The sequence below is a fragment of the Labeo rohita genome, chromosome 14 (genome assembly GCF_022985175.1).
Source record: "Labeo rohita strain BAU-BD-2019 chromosome 14, IGBB_LRoh.1.0, whole genome shotgun sequence".
Lineage (NCBI taxonomy): Eukaryota > Metazoa > Chordata > Actinopteri > Cypriniformes > Cyprinidae > Labeo > Labeo rohita.
In genome coordinates, this window is record NC_066882.1 from 1,818,803 (window position 1) to 1,837,297 (window position 18,495).

The 18,495-nt window shown below is 36.4% G+C and overlaps 2 protein-coding genes across 2 annotated transcripts in view; both read left to right on the forward strand.

Annotated features, from left to right (window-relative positions):
• Positions 1–1,509: 1,509 nt before the first annotated feature.
• On the forward strand, positions 1,510–15,035 carry gabra6a (gamma-aminobutyric acid type A receptor subunit alpha6a). Its single transcript, XM_051127152.1, has 10 exons — positions 1,510–1,675; positions 1,791–1,897; positions 2,412–2,479; positions 2,743–2,963; positions 3,111–3,193; positions 3,274–3,417; positions 5,533–5,685; positions 7,468–7,715; positions 10,314–10,549; positions 12,557–15,035. Exons 1-10 carry the CDS (start codon positions 1,641–1,643, stop codon positions 12,567–12,569), a joined length of 1,308 nt encoding a protein of 435 aa, XP_050983109.1. The 5' UTR covers positions 1,510–1,640; the 3' UTR covers positions 12,570–15,035.
• Positions 15,036–15,335: 300 nt separating this feature from the next.
• The window catches only part of gabrb2a (gamma-aminobutyric acid type A receptor subunit beta2a), a 55,151-nt gene continuing 51,991 nt past the window's right edge, over positions 15,336–18,495 (forward strand). The window contains 3 exon segments of the mRNA XM_051127151.1: positions 15,336–15,540; positions 15,633–15,724; positions 16,288–16,355. Of these exon segments, the coding sequence (XP_050983108.1) occupies positions 15,467–15,540; positions 15,633–15,724; positions 16,288–16,355 (234 nt within the window). The 5' untranslated portion in view covers positions 15,336–15,466.

Here is an 18,495-nt window from a genome sequence, read left to right on the forward strand (position 1 = left end):
GTAACTAACACGTTGCTAGTATGATTAACAAGTTACTAGCATGTTGTTAGCACGATTAGCATGTTACTTGCATGTTGTTGTCATTTTTCTATCATGATTAGCATGTTACTAGCACGTTGCTAGCATGTTTCTATCATGATTAGCAAGTTATTAGCATGTTATTAGCATGATTAGCATGTTACTAGCATGTTGCTAGCATGTTTCTAACATGATTAGCAAGTTACTAACATGTTGTTAACATGTGTCTAGTATGATTAGCATGTAACTAGCACGTTGCTAACATGATTAGCACGTTACTAACATGTTGTTAGCATGTTTCTAGTATGATTAGCATGTAACTAGCACGTTGCTAGCATGATTAACAAGTTACTAGCATATTGTTAGGATGATTAGCATGTTACTAGCACATTGTTATCATTTTTTCTATCATGATTAGCATGTTACTAGCATGTTGTTAACATGATTAGCAAGTTATTAGCATTCTGCAAGCTGATTAGCATGTTGTTAGCATGTTTCTAACATGATTAGCATGTTACTAGCATTTTGTTAGCATGTTTCTAACATAATTAGCATGTTGTTTGCATGATTAGCATGTTACTAACACGTTGCTAGCATGTTTCTATCATGATTAGCAAGTTATTAGCATGTTGTTAGCATGATTAGCATGTTACTAGAATTTTGTTAGCATGTTTCTAACATAATTAGCATGTTACTAGCATGTTGTTAGCATGATTAGCAAATTACTAGCATGTTGTTAGCATGACTTAGATAGCTACATAGAAATATTAGAAATATTAGAGCAGAAGCTTAAATGAGTGTAAATGGATTAGAAATAGTACATAGAAGGGAAGCTTGATTGAGCCTCAAGGGATTCTGGGAGTTTGAAGAGTGTTGGCTCATTTGAACATTCCGTCAATGTAAGTCTATGGGATTTTTGGTGAATTTGATAGTCTGGTTTATGAAAACCGTAAGCCGGATCAGTCTGAAAAGATACAGCACACCGAGTCAGACCAGTCTGAAGGTCTGGACCGAGTTTGGTGGTTCTAGCTTGAAAGCTCTAGGAGGAGACAGATACCGAAATTTGGCTCAGAAGAAGAAGAATAATAATATTCTTAAATAGTAGATCAGTAAGTCGGCTTTCTCAAGCCAACTTAAATATGTATTAATGCTTAATACTTAGCTAATAGATTAGCTACATGTATGAAATATTTATATGTCAAGATGTTACACATATTGATAACACTGTGATTTGTGTAATAATGCTCAAGCAATACATTTATTTTATCCTTAATTAAAGAAATTCAGACAAGGCAACTACAGGGGTGATGTTTATTTAAGCTAAAAAAACTCTTGCAAGAAGGTCTCATTTGCTAGCTAGTTTGCTAGATGAACTACTCTTTAACCTGTTGCTAAAAAAAACAAGTGGATTTTTCTAATCCTTTAATTTGATTATCCTGAAAGCATTTTATGTCACATCCAGCCTCCGTTTACAGACAGTCTTACATTAGACAGTGCTTCAGCGCATCTGAAAGGCGTTTTGATGTCTAGAGTGCATTATATATCACATTATGACCTCTAACCATTGACGGCTTAATTTAATAGATTTAATTTTGTATTTATTTACTTTTTTTGCCAAAGAAATGGCTCTTTTTTTGGCCTTGTTGTGTCTCACAAGGTGAGTTAATGGACTAAGCAAAGTATACTTATTTTGAATGAGTTAACTTTAATGCTTAATTCAGGTCTAAATTCACTGAAAGGACTCATCAAGATAGTTATTTCTCTCTGTGTAGTGTTGCAGATGTATTAGGAAAGCAAAAGATCAATTCAGAAAATATAACACGGATTCTAGACCGACTTCTTGAGGGTTATGACAATCGACTACGCCCGGGATCTGGAGGTAAGCATAACCCTCACAGTATAGAAATTAAAAAATTTGAATTAGAAATGATTAGAAATTTGAATAAGTTTTGACATTCGATACATTATGTGGTTCAAAGGCATATTTGTGTTCACATCAAATTAAATTTACAAAAGTGATTTTGTTATACACAGAAAGCTTTAAATACAAGTAAATTATCTTTTTTAATATTTCAAATAACTTTTGTGAAAATAAAATGTCAAAATATGGTTAAAATAATGTTCCATCATAATCCAGCATAACATATATTTATGTAAAAAATGAATGAACAACATACTTATTCTGACCTGTGCTTATTAAAATGCATATATAAGAACAAGTGGTCATAATAAATTGTGTTATATTTTAATTAATAAAAACATTTTGCTGCAAATGGGTAAAACCTAGTTTAAAATTACAAGATTTATAATGACAATTAGTTTTTTACTTAATTTTGTTGTAACAATATAACGGACTACGTGTAAATGTAATCTGTTTGTGATTAACTTTGCAGTCTCTGTAACTGAAGTCAAAACAGACATATTTGTCACAAGTTTTGGACCAGTATCTGATGTTAAGATGGTAAGAATATCTTTATTTTTGTGTTTTATGAATGTTCAAGTTCAATTAAGCTCTAATGCTTCATGTCTTGTGGCTACAGTACTTTCTAAGTAGTTAATAAGCTGAAGTTTTATTTCTGTCTCACATGTCCGTTCACACTAATATCACTATGTCAAGTCTCACCCACACTATGTTAAAGAAAGAACTTAAGAAATTATGAATTAAGATCAGTTGTAACCATAAAAAAAGAATTATTCACAAAAAAGAATTGTTCTTTCTCTCAGGAGTTCACCATGGATATGTTTTTCCGTCAAATGTGGGTTGACGAGAGGTTAGCCTTTCAGGGGCCCATTGAAATCTTGCCTTTGAACAACCGCATGGTGGACAAGATCTGGACGCCCGACACGTTTTTTCGTAACGCGAGGACGTCGCTCTTACACAACATGACGTCTCCTAACAAGCTGTTTCGAATCATGCAAAACGGAACGGTCTTTTACACCATGAGGTAAAACAATCAGATGAGGTGAGTTTTGAAAAACCCCTTGTTAGGAAACCCTCGAAAATCTATTTTGGTATAATTGTGAATGTTTTTATTAGGATATTACAAAGATAATTTGGCTTACAGAATAAATATGTTTTCTCTTTATCTTAGGCTGACTGTAAGTGCAGAATGTCCAATGGTGTTGATGGACTTTCCTATGGATGGACACACATGTCCTCTCCTCTTTGGAAGCTGTAAGTTCTGTCTGTCTGTCTTTCCATCCATTCTTCCATCCATCATTTCTCATCTGCTTTCTCTTATACTGTAACGTCAGATGCTTACACCAATCGTGAAATTGTCTACACGTGGAGGAAGGGTCTTCAAGCATCTGTAGATTTTCCTCCAGAATCGTCAAGCTTACTTCAGTATGACCTTCTGGGCCAGACCTTGTTCAGCGAAACATATAAATTCAGCACAGGTATGTTTTTAGTTATTGCTCAGTTTTCCTTAAATACTGCAAATGTAGCATGTCTGAAGTCTTGTACTAAAACTACATAGTGGTTTGTGACATTTATGGTTTAGGATAATATGGTAATTGTTTATTTTTAAACAATATGTGAGCTGACATTATTGAGTATGTGACTCATTTTGTAAAAAACAAACAAACAGAAAAACATCTTTAGAGTCCAAAAGCTGTGTAATGAATGCTGTTAAAATGCCTTCAAGTTATGAAAGCAAAAAAATATCCTTGAAATGTGTTTATATCTATATATCTATCTATCTATCTATCTATCTATCTATCGATCTATATCTGTATATATATATTTGACCCTGAATCACAAAACCAGTCATAAGAGTCAATTTTTTGAAACTGAGATTCATACATCATCTGAAAGCTGAATAAATAAGCTTTAGATTGATGTGTGTTTGCTAGGATAGGACAATATTTGACTGATATTCAACTATTTGAAAATCTGTAATCTGAGGTTGCAAAAAAATCAAAATATTGAGAAAATTGCCTTTAAAGTTGTCCAAATGAAGTTCTTAGCAATGCAAATTACTAATCAAAAATAAAGTTTTGATATATTTACAGTAGGAAATTTACAAAATATCTTCATGGAATATGATCTATACTTAATATCGTAATGATTTTTGGCATAAAAGAAAAATTGATAATTTTGCCCCATTCAATGTATTTTGGCTATTGCTACAAATATTTGTAAGACTGGTTTTGTGGTCCAGGGTCACATATGGTATAGTTATGTAATATCACACAAGCAAGAGTGTGGTTACACCTGAATATTAGCACGTCAGCGCGATTACGAATTATATTAATTTTAAATAACAGTTCAAAAACTTTTTCAGTTTTGCCATCGCATTTGTGCATATCAGAGCAACACTGCAGTGTTTTGATTTTGAATTGATTCAATGATCCATTCATAAAGATAGCCACTTGCTTTGCTTCTAAATGAATCATCCACTTTGAACGAATCATTTGAATGAATGATTCCAATGAATCACTCATTAAGATATTGCATTTGTGCATCTCAGAGCAACACTGCAGTGTTTCAATTTGGAATGAATCATTTGAATTATTGATTTAATGATCCATTCATAAATAAAGCCACTTGCTTTGTTTCTAAATGAATCATCCACTTTGAACGAATCGTTTGAATGATTCCAATAAACCACTCATAAAGATATTGCATTTGTGCATCTCAGAGCAAAACTGCAGTGTTTTAATTTTGAACAAATCATTTGAATCATTGATTCAATGATCCATCCATTAAGATAGTCACTTGCTTTGTTTCTAAATGAATCATCCACTTTGAACGAATCGTTTGAATGAATGATTCCAATGAATCACTCATTAAGATATTGCACTTGTGCATATCAGAGCAACACTGTAGTGTTTTGATTTTCACTCATTAAGACGGGGACTTGCTGCCACCTACTGGCAGTTTTAATGTAATTTTTATTTATCTATCACAGGCCTAAACTAGCCAAAGAACCAGCATTAAAACACATTATGCAAAATATTGTTTAATTACCATTATGAAACAAAATCACAAATCGCACACCCCTATTACCGCAGTAAATGACTTATCTAATTGTGTGTGTTAAGAACTACAAGTCAGGCTGATTCCCAGCCAGCTTCCCCTCTGAGAGGCAATCTAAGATGCTTAACTGATCAGGCTTAATTCATGCTGTCTGTCTTTAAAAATAGCCGCGTTACAATAAGCCCGTTTCAGCTTTTGATCGTGTCCCGAGGATGACCGGGGGCTCAGTAATGAGGAATTTATAGGCAGGCAAAAAGCAAGGACCACTTGCTGGGTAGCCATCAGATCTGTGGGAAATGGATCAGGGTCACACCCAGAAGACAGATCTGTGCTTACTTTTGCCTGTGACTTTGCTTTTCTTGTAATCAAGGACAGAAATTAAGAGTCGAGAGCCAAAATTCCCTCTGAATGTTTTGGAGCGGCGTTCGGGCCAAATGGGCTTGATCAGTGCATCATATTCATGTGTACGAGCTGCCGAATTTGCACGATTTGTCTTCATCAGTGTCCTCCTCTAATGTCTTGGCACCGTCTAGGTCTGTATTCTGTCCAGGTTGTCCATTTCTATCTTCAGAGGAAGCTTGGCTACCATCTTATCCAAACATACATCCCATTGATTATGGTGGTTGTGCTGTCACAAGTCGCGTTCTGGATCAACAAGGAGTCTGTCCCGGCTCGAACAGTGGCTGGTATGAGTGTGCCATTTTTCTTTGAGTATAAAAGTACATTGAACATCTACACTATCATTCAATTTGGATTTTTGAAAGAGGTCTTCAACAAGGCTGCATTTATTTGATTAAAATCGATAAAAACAGTCAAATTGTGAAACATTATTACACTTTAAAATAACAGTTTTCTGTAAATTTATACACTACCAGTCAAAAAATTTTGAACAGTAGGATTTTAATGTTTTTTAAAGAAGTCTCTTCTGCATTTATTTGATCCAAAGCACAGCCTAAAACAGTACAATTTTGAAAAAGTTTAACTATTAAAATAACTGTTTTTTATTTAAATATATGTTAAAATGTAATTTATTCCTGCAATTTCAAAGCTGAATTTTTAGCATCATTACCCCAGTCGTCAATGTCACATGATCCTTCAGAAATTATTCTAATATGCTGATTTTAAAGAAACATTTCTTACTATTATCAGTGTTGAAAACATTTGTGCTTCTAAATATTTTTGTGGAAACTGTAAAGCATTTTTATGATTCTTTAATGAATAGAAAGTTTAAAAGAACATTTTGCCCCCATACTTTTGAATGATAGTGTATGTTAGGTTTTAGTGTTTCACTTATTGTAAAAAGAAAAAATTAAGAATCATAATCATTTTCAATAGCTGCTAACCCTTTGTCTCAGTAAAGAGCACAGTCATCACTCATGACGTGCTATGGTCCATATTTATTGTATGTATAGAATAACTGGAGGACATAGCACAAAATGTATTGTATACAACAGAGTAAATGGCATAGAATACTGCACAATGCAATGCCCTTGATTTGACCTTCCAATTCCAGTAGGATAAATTAACTGAAAGTAATATCAGCCTCAATTTTTGTTGTCAGCTTCAATTTTTAATTTGTTTCTTGACTCATTATTTGATCACACTGCAAAATGTTACAAAAAAGAAAATTAATAGCAAAATAACAGCATTAAGACTTAATTAACAATATTTAATTTGTTTCTTGACTCATTATTTGATCACACTGCAAATGTTACAATCTATTCTTTATAATTCAGCTTTATTTCAATTAAGAAAAACAACTTTTAATATTTTGCATTTTAGATTTACTTAACTTCTTTTGTAACCATACTGACACAGCACAGACACAATTTTTTTCTGTATACAAAGATACAAAGATTATACCAGCTACATTTGCCAAAATGTGTAGTATACAGAATATGGTCTGATTTACAAACCTGAGTATGGTTTATATATTTATTATATATGTCATTTTACACAAAACTGTATTAAAAGTGCAAAATAACTATTTTAATTTCTAAGACCATAACTGAATGCCATTTGCCGAATTAAACAATGTAAGATGAGTTCATATAACCACAGTGTAGCTAACAAAATAGTTCATGCTGATTTGCATGCTATTTAAAAATATAGTGTACCAGTGGTCTTAAAGGGACAGTTCACCCAAAAATGAAAATTTTGTCACTCACCCTCAAGTTGTTCCAAACCTGTATGAGTTTCTTTCTTCTGTTCAACACAAAAGAAGATATTTTGAAGAATGTTTGTAACCGGCCAGTTGCTGGTAGCTGACTTCCATAGTATGGAAGAAAATACTATGGAAGTCAGGCTGTTTGGTTACCAACATTTATACAGGTTTGAAGCAACATCAGTGTGAGTAAATGTGGCAGAACATAAATTTTTGGGTAAGCAATTCATTTAGCTATTCCTGTTTCTAGGATAATTTCTCATGTAAATCTGTACTTGTTGACATAATCTCCTGTGACCTTCAGGAATCACCACTGTGCTCACCATGACCACTCTGAGCATCAGCGCCCGCTCCTCGCTGCCCAAAGTCTCCTACGCCACCGCCATGGACTGGTTCATCGCCGTCTGCTTTGCCTTCGTGGCTTCGGCCCTTGTAGAGTTTGCCGCGGTCAACTACTTTGCCACGCTCGAGGCCAACAGGGAAAAACGGCGGCTCTCCAGGGCCTCCGTTCTAGAGTCCATAGCTCAGGGCAGCGACGACGAGCCGGAGACGGTAACTATCTCCTGTGAGCCTCGCTTAATTAACACCACACTCTGGTCAAAAAGCACAGCCGACGGAGCTCCTGGTATACGATATGCACGACACGAGCGCTGCTCTTCACAAACCAGTGAGCTGTGTCACCGTTATTGTGATGCTAAATGAGTGTCGCTGCAGCTGCATATATGCGCCTCCCACAGGGACGGTTAAATACCTCTAAAGACATATTTAGCACGCATAACTAATCATAGCACATGGCTCAACCTTTAATGCGTCCACTGCTGTGTTCAGAAGCGAATTGTTCAGGTGTTCAGTGAGGAGTCATTTACCTGCTCTCTTGCAGCCACGTGTGAATTGTGGTTCTTATCTGTTGTGCTGAGTTGGATATGGTAATTCTACAGGCGTGTGGCGTCTCTCGGGACCGCTCTCACGCGGGGAGCTCATGGTTGGTGTTTTAAAAATAGCCGCTCGTATTAAAACTGCGAGCCATGACTCTTATAATCTCTCACCTGTGCTGCGGATCCACTTGCTCCAGTTCTCTCTGGCTTAGAGACTGGATGGGAAGGAAATATATGAGCACATTAACTGCCGGCATGAGGGGTGTAGTTGAACCTCTTATTTTTATAAAGTGCAATAAAATGTTTTTGAATATGCTGGAAAATATTGGCTAGGCCTGTACATTCATTTATGCCTATTTTAGTCAAACTCTCTTAATTCCAAAGGCGTACGTTTGATTTTGGCATTGGTGGAGACATAAAGACAGACCATAGACATTTATTTGTTTAATCAAATTATTGCTAGGGATAATTTAGTAGTGTCTGGATATTGGTAACATGACATAGCATCTCTACTAAATTCTACACTCTTGATAATTATAACAAGTGATGTTTGGAAACTATTATTCTCTCCTTAAATATGAAAAGATCAAACAGCAGGTTCATGAGTTCATCCACATTTCACAAAAAGCTTACTTATAATATCAGACAAGTGAAGTGAGTTGCTGTTTTTGTCACTCTTCTGATGAAGATTCATTCACCTGTTTGCCAGTGAACCACACAGAGACATTTTGGTTAGATAAGAAAAAATCACTTACAAAATGGTTACTGTAGTTAAACCATGGCAACCACAAATTAACCATGGTATTTGTAGCATGGCATTTGTAGCTGTTATTTACAAAAAAAAAAAAAAAAAAAAAAAAAAACATTTGCCACACTTTTACTATAGTAAAACCTCGGTGTATAATAAAAAAGAAATCAGAAAAAAGAATCACGAACCCGCAACGAAGTCACTCTGAATTAAATGATTCGATTGATCTGAATCAGATGATTCGCGAAGTCCCCATCTGAATCAAATGATTCGCGAGCCCGCACCGAAGTCCATCTGAATCAAATGAGTCAGGAACCCGCACCGAAGTCCTTATATGAATCAAATGATTCGCGATTCACGCTCTGAAGTCGCGATCTGAATCAAATGATTCGCGATCCGAGCGCCGAAGTTCCGATTCGAATCAAAAGATTCGCGAATCCGATCTGCTCCGAAGTCCATCTGAATCAAATGATTCGCGAACCCACACCAAAGGCTATCTGAATCAAATGATCGCAATTCACGTTCCAAAGTCCCGATCTGAATCAAATGATTCGCGATCCGAGCTCCGAAGTTCCGATTCAAATCAAAAGATCAGCGAACCCGCACCGAAATTCTGATATGTATCAAATGATCCGCGAACACGCGCTCCGAAGTCCGATCTAAAACAAATGATTCGCGATTCGAGCTCCGAAGTTCCGATTCAAAAAAAAAATATTCATGAACCCGCGCCGAAGTCCATCTGAATCAAATGATTCGCGAACACGCCCCTGATATGAAACAAATGATTCGCGAACCGCGCTCCGAAGTTTCGATCTAAATCAAATGATTCGCGCTCCAAGGTCCCGATCTGAATCAAATGATTTGCGATCCACGCTGCGAAGTTCCGATCATTCAAATGATTCTCGCTCTGTAGTCCCGATCTAAATAATGATTCACTGCGGCTATACGCACTTTAAAGTCGCATCTGAATCAAATGATTCGCGATCCGTTTGGAGCACTTCAAAACATGAATCATTTTGCGACGCAACTGATTTGGAGTTTCAGAAAACTTAGTTTTACACAAGCGATGTCGAAATTCGAAAAGGAATGGCTCTTTTGGTCTAATTTTTGGTAGTGAATCGCTTGAACTGAATGATCAAAGTCACGAGTTTGAATCAATCGGAGCGATTCCAGCGTAAACGACTCACTCAATTGATTCGGTTTGTCTGTTCCTCCGCTTTTCGCGTCTTCAGTCATGTTTACATGACGTTGTAGTGCTAATACTGTCTTAGCTCGCTAGTTTTACAAGATTAACTGAAATAAGGGAAAATTATGATGTGTAGAAATAAGATATCAATTTTTCATATCGAAGCTTTAAATTTTGGGTGAACTCTTTAAGCTGTATTATTTGAAACTGCTGTTTTTACAACTGTCCATCACACTTTTATTTAAGAGACTTTTAACCAGTACCCTAAATGCTGGTTCTGTTATAAATCTCCTATATCAGCTGGGATTGTTTCATGTCATTCACTGTTTGTTTTGCCGCAGCCTCAGTCTGATACCAGTGGCTTTAGCCGCAGAAGACGTGCAAACTCTGTGTCTGAGGGGCCCAGGACTCGCTATCCCATCTTCCTTCAGGGCTCAGCTGTTCCACCCAACATGATGTTGGCAGGCACCAGTGCCATAGACACGTACGCTCGCATCCTCTTCCCTCTGGCCTTCGGGATCTTCAACCTCATCTACTGGTACATCTACCTCAGCAAGGACACCTTGGAAAAGCCCAGGTCTGTGCTCTCGCAACTGCTCACTGACAGAAAAAAAATGATCTACTAGACTTTAACAAGGGAGTTTTTAGCATTTTTATTACGTTGTGTTCTTTCTCTCAGTTCTGTTAGAATGTAATTAGTTACAAAGGGGGAAAATCACAGACAGCAATGAAATTAAAAGTGTGTTCATGTCCTAGTAGAGCTTAAGTTACAACTTGTAAACTCTAGATTTTCTGACAGATTTACCTTGTACCGCCTGACCACTGTACCGTCATGCGGAAACACTAAAAATGGTGCTGATTCAGCAGTAAAATCTAGTCAGGTAGTTGTCTTGTAATACTTTTGCTTGATAATTCCTACATTTTTTTTGTTTTTTTGTTTTATAAGATTAATCGAAAAAATAAACTAAAGACGAACAATATATTTTATTCAATACAGTACACAGTGCTGGGTAGATTACTTACAACCTGTAGTAAATTATAAATTACATGATGAAAATTGTACAAAAATACTTTTTGATTACTTTTAGATTACTTTTGACCTAATTTGTTTATCAGATAGACTGTTGGGACTATTGTGTACCACATTGATGAAAAACAACAAAAACGAAAAAGAAATAAAATATATTTCATGCAGTGCATTAAAAATTACATTACAGCAGGGTTTCCCACACTGAGGTTTATGATAAAGCTGTAGGATGTTCATGAAAAGCTAATAATTAATGAAATCATAAAAAGTCAAAGTCTTGGGAATACGTACATTACATAAACAAATGTTATTAAACATGAAAAAAGTCTTCCAGGTTTGAAATATTTTGTCCAGACTTCCAATATTAATAATTGTTGAAGATCACTGCATAAATATTAGTCTAATTGCATAATTATTTAGAAAGCAAAATTTAAAAGAAAAAAAAAAGCTGATGTCCTGATTAATATCACCATGAAATCAAAATTGACTATTTTATTTTTTAATATTTGATAATATTTTGGTGTTGATTATAAATAATTTGTCCATGCATTTTATTTATTTATTTATTTAAAACTTGTATTTCATCAGGAAAAGACTTTTCTGACTCATGTCTGTTTTTTGTCGGATAAACACATGAGACAAAATTTATAACAGAATTGAGACATAATGTCTCACCATCTTTAAAAAAGAGCAATAGCATTTTGTTTATAGACCATAATGGAAAACATATAGGGCTCTTGTAGGGACAAGGTCTTTCTTTGCCATTTATTTTTCCTGAATTGGAAACGGTGTGATTTTTCATATTTATTTTGGCTCTGTAGCTTATCTTCTCATCCCAGCTCCACAGAACGCTGTAGATGTATTTTTCAGGGAAACTATGACGGCACACAGGTTTCCACTGGATGTTTTATCGAGGCTGTAAATACATGAATAATTTCTGAACCTAAAACAGCCGCAGGACTCGAGCAGGTGAAAACAGGAGAGATGATGTTCCTTCTGGGTGACTCTGTTTCTGTGGTTGTTGAGGTTAGAGCCCCATCCAAGATTTATCAGGGCCAACTCTTTAAAGAAAAAAATCCTCTGCTATATATATATATTTTTTCTTCTCCAGAATCCTTGATTCATCTGATTTGTTCAAAGGGATCATGAGGCGAACGTCACATTTAATCCCAAATTTCCCTCAACGCCGAAGGCGTGAGATTTACCGAATCAAGAAAATCAACACATCCTCTGAAAATAGAGTCACTTATCAAACTCAAACGCTAAAGTTTCATTATTTGTTTTCCTGAGGGGAGCTAAAGGCAGTCATTTGAGGCCCTTTGCAACGTACCGCCTGAAATATAAGATGCAATAACGTACGACTTAAAATGGCACGAAGCCATCGCTCTGCGCATTAGCACCCCGATTTCACACGGAAAAAATGATTTTCATCAAACATTAATCATTGACGTCAGGATACAGGCGATGAAAGCGCGTGCGAGGCTGTGAACGCTTGTATGCCACGTTTTCATCTCTGCTGATCTTGTATTTGTCTTTCGTTGTGTTTTATCTCCACAGGGAGATCGAGTGAGTTTCTCCTGAGAAGCGCAAGACGCATTCAGCAGTAAGAGCGTGTACTCGGCTCTGCTCTCCTTTGGACCGCTCTTTCTCTGTCTCTCACTTTCGTCATCTAGCAACTTCATCCCTGATAGAGTGCGAGGCTGTCTGACACTATTTGACGAGCATTTGATCCTGTTCCTTTCCTATTTTATCACCTATATAGACTTTCCACTCCATTTGCCTTTATATTCGTAGCCGAGGGCCACGTCGTTATACTAACCCTGGTACATTGCAAAACCCTCCTCTGGTTCTGCTCTAGTTCTGCATGTGTGTGTGTGTGCGTGTGTGTTGCACACTAAGGAGTTGATGACATAATCTGCAGCTCTAACTGGTGATGCAACATTGAACCAATGCTTTCAGTGGCCTGCCCTCTACAGAGACACGGCTCGCACTGCACTAGATCAAAAGCGCTGGGTTTATACTGACGGCTTCAAAGAATTCGCCTTGAAAATAAAGGAGAAAAAGTGCATCCACAGAACTGAACTTTTACGAACGCCATACGCGTGCGAACGTCTGCAGACGCGTACGGTGCCTCTCTTGACGCAGCGGCGCTGTAATAGAGGGATAAAGTAAATCTCGGTGTGGGGGGTGGATATTTAATATGTATTCTCAGCTCACGGTCTATTTGATGTTCTCTGATGTTTCTCTGTTCTCATCTCTCTCTCACTGTTGGGAGAACATGCACATGCCCAGGAATGAATAAATGCAAACAACTCATAAGACAATTGTGCATAACATCTTAAATGGCTTTTAAAAGCCTATTTGGAGGAGACAATGTGGCACTGAAGAATAAACATTAAGGTGCTGATGTAAAAATCTCAGGAATGAAATACTTATACTTGCATTATGTACTTGGATAATGCCTGTATGCATTAGTGTTTTGCCTAATGAGGATTTTCTTTATGCATTTTATTTGTCTGATGGTCAACTCATGCAACCCACTAAATATTTCATGTTTAACCTTCATGTTGTGTTACAGTCTTTTTCTGAGAGTTTTCTTTCCTGAAAATAGTAGTTAATGTAATAGCATTGGGCAAAAAAAAAAGTATATATATATATATATATACACACCAGTCATAAGTAGCATGGGTATATTTGTTGCATTAGCCAACAATACCTTGTATGGGTCAAAATAATATTTTTTTCTTTTATGCCAAAAATCATTAAGATATAAGATAAGGATTATGCTCCATGAAGATATTTTGTAAATGTCCTCCCGTAAATATATCAACTTATTTTTTGATTAGTAATATGTATTGCTAAGAACTTCATCTGGACAACTTTAAAAGCAATTTTTTTTTGCACCCTCAGATTCCTGATTTTCAAATAGTTGCTTATTTATCATCTTTAGATGATGTAATAAATCTCAGTTTCAAAAATTTGACCCTTATGACTGGTTTTGTGGTCCAGGGTCACATATATAGGATTTTTTTCCACACATGTTGTTCCTGGTCAACTTGTTTTCTTTCAGTTAGTTAGGTTTTTCTATTTCTTTATCAGTACCAAATAGAATTGCATAATAAGAAACTGACAAGTCTTTTAAAAAGGCCGGTCCTTTTTAACCAGGTCTCAAGTCGCACAGATGTATTTGTAGCAGTAGCCAAAAATACACTGTATGGGTCAAAATTATTGATACCAAAAATCATTAATATAATAAGTGAAAATCATGTTCCATGAAGATATTTTGTAAATTTCCTACCATAAATATATCAAAACTTAATTTTTGATTAGTAATATGCTTTGCTAAGAACTTCATTCTGACAATTTTAAAGGCGACTTTCTCAATATTTAGATTTTTTTGCACCCTCAGATTCCAGATTTTCAAATAATTGTATCTCATCCAAATATCTTGTCCATTTAGCTTTCAGATGATGTATAAATCTCAATTTCCAAAAATTGCCCCTTATGACTGGTTTTGTGGTCCAGGGTCACATATATATATTTTTGTGTGTTGTTCCTGATCAACTTGTTTTCTTTCAATTAGTGAAGGTTTTGTATTTTTTTTTTTTTATCAGTACCAAACAGAACTGCATAATAAGAAATGTACAAGCCTTTTTAAAAGGCCGGTCATTTTTAACCAGGATCAGCTAATTAGAAAAATGATTTAAATAGGATCTTTAAATATGATCTTTAAATCTTAAATGACCTGATTCTTGTGTGTACATTTTTTTTTTTTAATTTTCTAATATAATAGAGGTAATCTATATATTTGTGAACTCCTGAAAACTGACTAAACAATATTTTAACAGTACACTTGTTTAAAATTTTTGGGGGAAACGGACTAAAAATATCGATGACTTGTCCTGCACTCAGGGGCGTGTTCGACTTTTCGTCCAATCAGATGCTTTCTAGAATGAAAAGCCCCTCCCCCTAATGCCACCTGTTTTACGGGATGTATTTTAAACAGAGCGAATAAACGTTTCGTTTGGTCTGTAACGTGTTAAATATGTGTTGTCAGTTTATCTCACAATAAACATTGCGAAGAAACTCTCAGCGGCTCTTTATTTTGAGACCTTAAAGCAAACGTTATTGATTATGATAGGCTACCTGAAGTTCGGTATGCCCGAAACCCCTTCGTGTCACCTTCAGCACGCTGCACTAACCCGTCAAGCTGCACATTCACACAGGACTAAAAATGCTGCATGAAGATCACCTGATGTCTTCTTCTCTTGACTTGGTTTATTCAGTCGTCCCTTTAATTTTTCCCCCGCAATGGAAACAGCTCATCCAGCATCATCAGGAGCTGCTCTTTGATCTGAAGCTGGCGTGTGCGCATGCGCAGCTCATTGCCTTCGCTGCACTGGCTTCAGTAAGTTGGATGTGCGTTGTCTTCATCATCACATCCAAAAGCCCATCAAAACTGTTGCGATGGAGAGTATCGGAAAAACCCCGCATATCTTCTTATTATGTCCGCTCATCGTGGCGGTGGCGTGCGCGCAAAGGTAGGCTTGCATTTTGTGCCGTTTCAGAAAAGAACATGTTGTGTTTTGGGGATGCAAGAAGATTTTAAGAACATCTCGTGATATTATTGCAGTATCAGGGACCCGAGCAATATGCCGGTGGTCAAAGACACCGTGGACAGACTCATGAAAGGATACGACATTCGGCTGAGGCCAGATTTCGGAGGTAACGCATGAGTAAAATTCGTATAATTGTTGCATTTGGGTTGTCACGCGCACTAACATGCCCAATTACTCATGCAAACCTTGTTCATTCATCTCAGTCTCTGATCAGGCAGTGCATGTCAATGCATGAGAGGGGGGAAAAACGAACGCACGCTTATTCCCTGCTATTTTGCCATTTTCTCTTTTCCCGGAGAGGGACGCTAACTTGGGGATCAATTCAATTTGCAGCGCAACTTTTGTTGCATCATGAAATGGCATGCTTTAAAATCTCCTTTGATGCACGAGTCCATCATAGAAGATGCTCAAGCTGTTATTGATAGAAGGACACGTCTAACTGTGCATTTGTCAGTCATGCAGTTGCATTTGTGCGTTCGTAACAAATCAACAATTTCATGCGCAATGCCACGTGAATTTGGGGTGTTGGTGTTTCGTACACATATAAAACGTGCTGTTCTGTCACAAGAATGAGACTGAGTGTAATTGGGCACATACGTGAACATACAAGCGTGAGGATGTGCATGCGTGCAGTTTCCTTTTTAATCATTTTTCCTTTCTCTCCATCAGGCGCTCCGGTGGCGGTAGGGATGAATATAGACATAGCCAGCATAGACATGGTATCCGAAGTAAACATGGTATGTTGCATGTAACAGTTTTCCATTGCCCTTATGTGTTCTGATGTTAAAATGCGATGCGTATGCACACTAAACTTGAGGCGCACCAGCTGATGTGGCTCACACATGACGATTAGATGTGAAACTGCAGAAGTTCATTGGCATGCTGCGGTATCTGCTCTGCATTTCGCTGCTGACATTTGAATTCAAAACACACGCGCACTGGCGCACTCGCACGCACACCCGCACGCGCTCCGCATGTCTCCCACTGTGTTTTTGAGCCCAGCGGTTTTGGTGTGCCACCGAGAAACCGGGCACGTCCGCGGACGCACCTTTGCACTCTGTGACTTGGGTTTAATCGCAAATCTAGTTCAAGGTGAGCGTTGCCCTCTCAAGGAGAAAGACGGCACGTGTCGCGTACGCGAACACAATCATGCCTTTCTTTGTCGCCGGAGACTGGGTTTCGGGAGATGCATGTGTGTAAACGGCATCTGTCGACGTTTTTGTACATGCATGTTCCTTTTAAAATGCTCAGATGGCAAACTGTGATGTAAAAGCAACATACTGTTGATGGGGACCGCCGAAAAGTTTATGTCGCGCAAGCGCACCCTCTGTCGGACGCGGCTGGAAGCGCAGCTGTAATTGCAGGGGAATATGTATGGCTGTGAAATTAAAGATTTATGGCTCGTACTCATTGCAGCTTTATCATTTCAGTGGGGGTGATAGAGTTTGTTTTCAATTCATTTCCCCGTCGCTCCTTTTAACTCGATGAAGGTGAAATGGCCTCTGCCAGGAGCTCTGCGTTTTCCTCACCAATCTGTGTGGAAAAACAAAAGCATGCCTCGTTTGCAAATCGAGTTCACGCGTATATTTATAGCTCTGTAGGTGGTGCATGCACGCAGATGATCAAATCTATAATGGAAGCAGTGTTGATACATTATGGTTGATTATTAAGTGTGAGAATTATCGTACCTGTTTATCTTGGATTTGGTGCTTGAACCAGAAAAATCATTTAAATATGACAGCCAAGGTCAGGATATCCCATGAACATAGTCATTTAAATAAACAGAATCCTAAAATATAATAGGAATTTCTGTAAGTGAATATAAATAGTTGAAGTTGCTCTCAGCTACAATTTGCTCGTTATAAGACCAGTATTTTTTTTATTGCTTATACATCATATTCCATGAACAAGGTAAACTCTTCCCATATATATATATATATATATATATATATATTTTAAATAATAGCATTATGGGCAGAATTCCCAAGTGTTTTTGTTATGATAACTATTAGATATGTTTGGTAAATTAGCATAATGCATTGATGTATTTAACATATAATACTAGTTTTAAATACATCAAATGTCTATTTCTTCCTTTTAAAATGTGGCATGTCCCACCACAGATGTCTTGACCTTTTCGACTAATGATTAAAATCATACATACAACATCAGTTGGATTGGTATTCATATCTCGACCTTCAACCTTGTCACTGTTATTTTAATACGGAATACAGACAAAGCAAATCATTTTCTTAAATTTCAAGTTCCCACACTACTAATTAATTTTCAGTCCTATTATATCCAGTGCATTTTAAAAATAGATTTAAGTTCTCATTTTTTATATTAATTTATTTGTATTATATGCATTTTTATTTTTAATGTTTTTTTTTTATATAAAATTGCAAACTTTATTGAAAATTACTTACAAAATAAATCAGCTCTTATAAATTTTATTTCGACCTTGTAAGGTTAGTTAGCATCACAGCTGAGCGGCTGAGAAAGCCATTGATATTCAACTCTCAAAGTAGTTAAAAATATATTTAATTTCTATTATTTATTTATTTTTTCATTTATTTTTATTATATTATTTTAGGTTCTATCTTTTTTAATAAAATCGTAAACATCATTGAAAATGATTTACAAAATAATATTGATAAGATCTGGTTTATTTCAACCTTGTTAGGTTGATGATCATCACATTTTCTGAATGTTAAGCACCTCTTTTGACTTTCCATTTACTGTGAACGGCCGAGAAAGCCATGGATATTCATCACTCAAAATAAATTAAAATATATTTAATTTCTATTTTTGATACATTTATTTATTTACTTATTTTTATTATATTATTTTTAGCTCTAATTTTTTTTTTTTTTTTAT

What these genes read in the sequence shown, in the direction of transcription:
- gabra6a (XM_051127152.1), top strand. Translation starts at nt 1,641, where the DNA reads ATGGCTCTTTTTTTGGCCTTGTTGTGTCTCACAAG. An exon ending in ACGGTCTTTTACACCATGAG is followed by an intron (nt 2,964 to 3,110) that starts GTAAAACAATCA and finishes TCTTTATCTTAG; the next exon opens with GCTGACTGTAAGTGCAGAAT. An exon ending in GCGACGACGAGCCGGAGACG is followed by an intron (nt 7,716 to 10,313) that starts GTAACTATCTCC and finishes GTTTTGCCGCAG; the next exon opens with CCTCAGTCTGATACCAGTGG.